The sequence below is a fragment of the Bidens hawaiensis genome, unplaced genomic scaffold (genome assembly GCF_021521415.1).
Source record: "Bidens hawaiensis isolate Kalapana, Puna unplaced genomic scaffold, B.hawaiensis_p1.1 tig00002507_1, whole genome shotgun sequence".
NCBI classification, from domain to species: domain Eukaryota; kingdom Viridiplantae; phylum Streptophyta; class Magnoliopsida; order Asterales; family Asteraceae; genus Bidens; species Bidens hawaiensis.
Window position 1 is genome coordinate 339,202 of NW_027491137.1, and position 6,059 is coordinate 345,260.

Genomic DNA, 6,059 nt, shown 5'->3' on the forward strand with positions numbered 1-6,059 from the left:
TTTGATATTTCCTTATTTTCTTATTTCACCATTAATATTAATGAATGAATCGGTTAGGATTTACGTTTAATAAAAATAAATTTGAATTCATATATTGAAATTGCTTAAAAGATAAGGACCATATATAGAATTTGGTTGAAAAAAAGGTAAGAATGACTATAGAATTGACAAGTGGCAAGAATCGGAAGTTTTTTATTAAAATAGATAGATTATTTAAAATTTAAAGAAACATAATAAGACGCTCGTTACTCATCCTGAACCTGCAAAACCCAAAGCAATTGACAGCATGGCGTACGTGGATCACAGCTTCTCAATTTCAGATGAAGACCTGATGGCGGACTCTGATTTCGCCTACGTCCTACACAGCCGACCGCCATTGAAGGAGATCGCTCTCGCCGTCTCGCTTCTCGTATTCGGCATCCTCGGCATCATCTCCGGCGTACTCATGGCAGTTAATCAAGTCGGCGGTGACACAGTCCACGGTAACTATCATTATTGTTTGTTTGTATAATTATGAATGATTAATGATTGTGTGTTGATTAGGGGTGTTGTTTGCGATATTGGGAGCCGTGCTGTTTATACCAGGGTTTTATTACACGCGAATTGCTTATTATGCTTACAAGGGTTACAAAGGGTTTTCCTTCTCCAATATACCCCCTCTTTAGTATTAGGACAATGTACATTCTTTCTTTTTTTTTTTTTTTTTTACTATTTTGTTGATTTTGTGTGAAATAAGAACATGAATGGTTGAAGAGTCTGCTTGATTTGGATATATAAGTGAAGTTGTGTTTCTTTGTTTTGAGGATCGTGTGAATGTGTCATCATATCAATGGTTTGATAGCTTGGTCATTGAGACTCATGTCACTTAATTTCAAATTTTGCAAGTGTGATCGTTGTCCGATTTGACTAGATTTGATTTGAGAGCGTAAAGAAACAGGATGCTATTTTGTACTCGTATGGAGCTCGGTTTTAAAAGGCGCTTTCTTTACATGGTAAATGTTGATCTAGGGTGTAAGGGAAGAATTGTAGAGGGCAAGTGAGAAGAAACTGAACGAGAACAAAAACCATAAAATATAAAATGCTAGGTTCGATATATTTCACGAAAGAAGGTCAAGTACACTTAGAGATTGAATTATGTTTGCATAAAGTATTTCTTTAATCTACATAGTGTATTCACCGGTGAGGCGGTGAATTTAATAATTTAGAATCTGCATGTGGGATATTCATTGATGAATATATAAACTAAAATAAGGATTCGGAAATAGTATATTGACAGGTGAATACATTAATCTTCTCAGAATCTACGTGGTGTATTCAAGAGTATATATATATCTAGTAAATTAAGTATAATCCACATTTATTTATAGGTGAAAACAATAATGTGTGCTATGTATCTGCGTATCTACCGGCGAATAGACTAAATGATGCTCATGTTGGAGAAAACATATTGGATTTAGAACTCTAAGTTGTGTTCTTTGAACAATGGAAATTCTTGACGTACTCTGGTGTTGGGTTTTTTTTTTTTTTTTTTTCTTTTTTTTTTGTCCGAGAGAACTAGCAAGGAAACGAATCTCTTAACTTCAAAAGACCAGACTTCAACTTCTCTTGATACAAACTAACAAAACAAAAGTTATAACGTAACGATCCTAAGTTGACTTGCACTAGGAAACTAAATTCAAATTCAAAATAAGCATAAAATTAAAATAAACTCAAATAATAGATTTGTTTTAATCTCCTTATCCATCTCTTGAGATCGACCTAGCCACCCCTTGGTTTATTTTTAACGAATCAGGATTATAATTATCATCTCAAAGTCTATATAGTGTGCGCATCAAGTAATACATTAAAATTTTGACGCTTCACTTAATTATGATTTTGCCATCGATGGAAATATGTCTCTTTTAAAGCCAAACATTGCACGTAATGTTCTGCTTAATTACAATTAGGGGTGAGCTTTAAGGTCCGAGAAATGAAACCAGCCATACATGTGTATGTACTTGCTAGAAAACACTAAAAACGTTGTAGTGGAAATATAAAAAAAAAAATAAGCGAAACATATATTTTATTTATGAACGATTACATTAGGTGGTATATAAATTTTACGTTATATAAGTGAATTTGATAAATATAATATTTGCATCTATGACTGCATGGTTATTGATGAAACTTTAGTATAATCATTGTTGCACATAATGCATGTGTTAATAATATAGTGTCACATTGGCAATCACACTAGACATCACCATCGCCAATAAGGAACTATAAGAGCATTTTTATTCGGTTTCTCAAAAATTTTGTGAGGGGTTGTAAATTATAATGTGGGGTTTTAAGTGGCTGTAAATGTAAATTATAGGACGGAGAGAGAAAATGTAGCGATTTTTTTGTAAATTTAGAGAAAATGTGGTGATTTTTTGTAATTATAGGTTGGAGAAAGAAAACTGTAATAATTAAAGTAAAAAAAATATTATTTAATTAAACAGAAGAGAGAAATATAGTGTTTTTTTAGTGTAATTAGAGCATTCCAACCTATCTCTCATCCTTATCTCTATAATTACACTAAAAAAACACTACATTCCAACCTCTCTCTCATCCTCATTTCTATAATTACACTAAAAAAACACTACATTTCTCTCTACTGTTTAATTAAATAATTTTTTTTATACTTTTATCATTACAGTTTTTCCTCTCCACCTTATAATTTATAAAAAATCACTACCTTTTCCTCAGATTTACAAAAAATCATTACCTTTTATCTCTCCATCCTATAATTTACACTCAAAACCATACCCTATAATTTACAAACTCCACTTACAAAAGATTTAGAGGATGGGATGAGAATGCTCTTATAAAGATAGGGATAGGGGATCATTTGAGAATGCTCTAAACATGCCCAGTCGCTACCACATCAGAAAAATACTCATTCTTAAAAATCTTCAAAAACCTCTCCAATAAGGAAACCTAAAAACACCCAAAAACATTTCCACATCATCACCATATTTTTTTCTTTATTTTAACTACCAATATTTTATTTTTATAAACTATATAGAGTGATATCTTATTCATTTTAAGGAAAACATTTAAAAATAAGAATTTAAAAGTTAGAATTTTTTTCCGTTGGAGGAAAAATAATTAAAATTTTAATATTTTTTGTTGGAGATAAAAATTAAAATATATATATATATTCGTTTGAGATAAAATTTTAAATATTGAAACTTGAACTTCAAACATTACATAAATTATACCTAAACGTCACATAATTTAAATATTGCAATACCTAAACGTTACAAAACTTAAACATTTAAGCATTCAACTACTTAAACATTAAAAACATTTAAAGAGACAATACTTTGCCCTAATTTGTCACATATGTTTTTGTGGAACGCGAGTTGATCAGAATTCATGTAGGTTGTTGAAGAAACACTAACCAGACCCCAGACAGATTACTGGTAACCTGGGGGTTGGAGAGATGTTTCCCACGAGGGGTTAGACCCTTGGAAGATGGTTCTTCTGATAACCTGCAAAACAGACACCGTGAGCTCGTCACTGAGAAGGGGGGGGTTCCTCCTTGTGACCACCCTCCGGCGTGAGAATCAGACTAGATTGCTCTTTAAATATAAAAGTATATTAAGAGATTGCTAGAGCAGATATCAGGTATAATATGATGATAATGTCGTAAGATATGATCATACCATTTGTGGTATTTATAGCCGAAGGTAGGTTTCCAAGGGGTTTAGCCGGCCCAACACGCTACCAACTGTAACCTATGCACGTGCCCTGCCTGTGAGTGGTGGATAGGTAGCGGCTGACACAGAGCAGGCGTGTCGTGCACTCTTCCTCTTCTGCCAACTACAGGCTAGGCACGTGGTATGGCAGGAGTTGGTGGGTAGGCGGCGGCTATTGGTCACAGTGCTGTGGCGTGCTGTCTGCCATGCTGCTGTCAGTGAGCTGTCGCATTCTTGGTCAGATCTTTTGTCTGTACCTCGTCAGGTATCACACAAAAGATCCTCCATCATACGGACTGGCTCATTTAGGCGGGAGTTTTCCCCCTCCCGCCTTTGCTCATTCCTTCAGGTGACACTGGGGAGAGTTAAGTGCCTAGTGCGTGTAGCCATGCTGCGCGGGTGGCCTTCCCTCATGGCTTGTATCCGAGGCTGCGGGAACAGGCGGAGTCCTTCACCATGGGAGGCATTTCCTGCGGGACCAGCTTGCATACTGCGCGTAAGGACGTCACTTCTCTGAGCATGGTTGGTCCTGCGGATCCAGTTGGTCTCTGCGCAGACGTCCCTGTTTAAGGTGAGTCTTGCGGGTCCAACTGGGCTCTGCTGGGACCTACCTCTTCAAGTCCCCCCAGTCCAATGTTCTTCTCATGCGTGTTTAATAAAGTGAGGTGAACTTTTGGACTTAAAAGGGTTTTGAAAAGGGTTTTGTAAGGTTTTCCATGGGAAGTCCTTGTCACTTGCAGAAATGCCCGAGTTTCCTGCTTGGTCTTTGGGTATGATGCGGGTAGGTCTGTAACCTCCTCGCAGGTCAGGAGCATTGAGTCCCAGTTGTGTGGATTCTCCATGAGGTTTTGGTAGTTTTGAACATAGTGATCAATTATGTTAAAACCACCAATTCCATCCTGGAGCTTCAAACAACGTAGTTCTCGACGTTCCCGCTATGCGGGGATGTTATTTCCTTTTCCGCAAGCATTGCCCAGAAGATCCTTCTTGGTTTCAATTCCCAGCGGAGCGCTAGGTATGTGAAGGGTTTTGCCTTAACACTGTACCTGCGCTCGTCTTACGGTTACTTTACTTCCAAGGTATTCCTGGCGTCAATTCCCTGCGGGTGCTAGGTATGTGAAGGGTTTTGCCTTTACACTGTACCCGCACCTGTCTTATAGTTACTTGGTTGCCGAGGTACTTGGCTTCAATTCCCTGCGGGTGCTAGGTATGTGAAGGGTTTTGCCTTAACACTGTACCCGCATCCGTCTTATGGTTACTTGTTCGCCAAGGTTTTCTTGGCTTCAATTCCCTGCGGGTGCTAGGTATGTGAAGGGTTTTGCCTTAACACTGTACCCGCATCCGTCTTATGGTTACTTGTTCGCCAAGGTTTTCTTGGCTTCAATTCCCTGCGGGTGCTAGGTATGTGAAGGGTTTTGCCTTAACACTGTACCCGCATCCGTCTTATGGTTACTTGTTCGCCAAGGAAAGGGGGTATTTTCCCGCTTCTCTTTTTTTTTTTTAAATTTTGAATTTTGAAATTCGAAAGGTTGGTGGAAAGATAGGAACAGTCCAAACCTCTGAAACGTCGCGCGACGGTTTCTTCTGACTGTGTCAGGACGTGCAGGAAGTTATGGTGACGTGACATTATATGGTCATTCCAGACGCTTTTTCAGGCGCGTGGGCGCGATTTTTCGGGCGCGTGGCCGCGAAATTACTGGCACACGTCCTGTCAACAGCTGTTGCCAGTCTGCTTTTTGCCACGTGTCATAGTTTCATTGCACATTTGATTTCTCTCTCCTCCGCATTAAATTCACCGCATTAATTGCGATTACTATATAAAGGGGGGGAGGGTTATTTGCAATCCACACTTTCCACTTTCATCTCTTCTTCTCAAGTAATTTCCGGCGAATTTTTCTGTTCAGTAAAGCATTACCCTGAAATCTCTTTTTCGTCTTTCTTCCACCATGTCTTCTCATGATGCTGATGACCAGAGGACTGCTGGCGAATGCCAGTGCTCTCTTCCTGTCGATCTGTACCAGTATATCGTCAGGAAGTTCATGCTCGAGTCTCTCGAGCCTGAGTTTCCTGAACCCCACCATACTGTGTACGATGCCCCTAGTGGCAAGATCGGGGTTTATGCTGCATTCTTTGTCTACGGAAACCTTAGGTTTCCGTTGACAAAGTTTGTGTACCGTGTACTAGAGAGGCACGGTGTGCACCTGACAGAGGTGCACCCCATGGCCATTGCCAAGGTCCGGCACTTTGAGTGGGTGTGCCGGATACTGGGCCTTGAGCCCCTCGTTGACCGCCTGATGACCTTCTATACATGGAGGTGCATCCAAGGGTGGTACACTC

General features: G+C 39.0%; 1 protein-coding gene across 1 annotated transcript; it reads left to right on the plus strand.

Moving 5' to 3' along the window:
* The first annotated feature begins 286 nt into the window (after nt 1-286).
* On the plus strand, nt 287-665 carry LOC143619723 (uncharacterized). Its single transcript, XM_077091583.1, has 2 exons — nt 287-482; nt 544-665. Exons 1-2 carry the CDS (start codon nt 287-289, stop codon nt 663-665), a joined length of 318 nt encoding a protein of 105 aa, XP_076947698.1.
* Nucleotides 666-6,059: the final 5,394 nt, after the last annotated feature.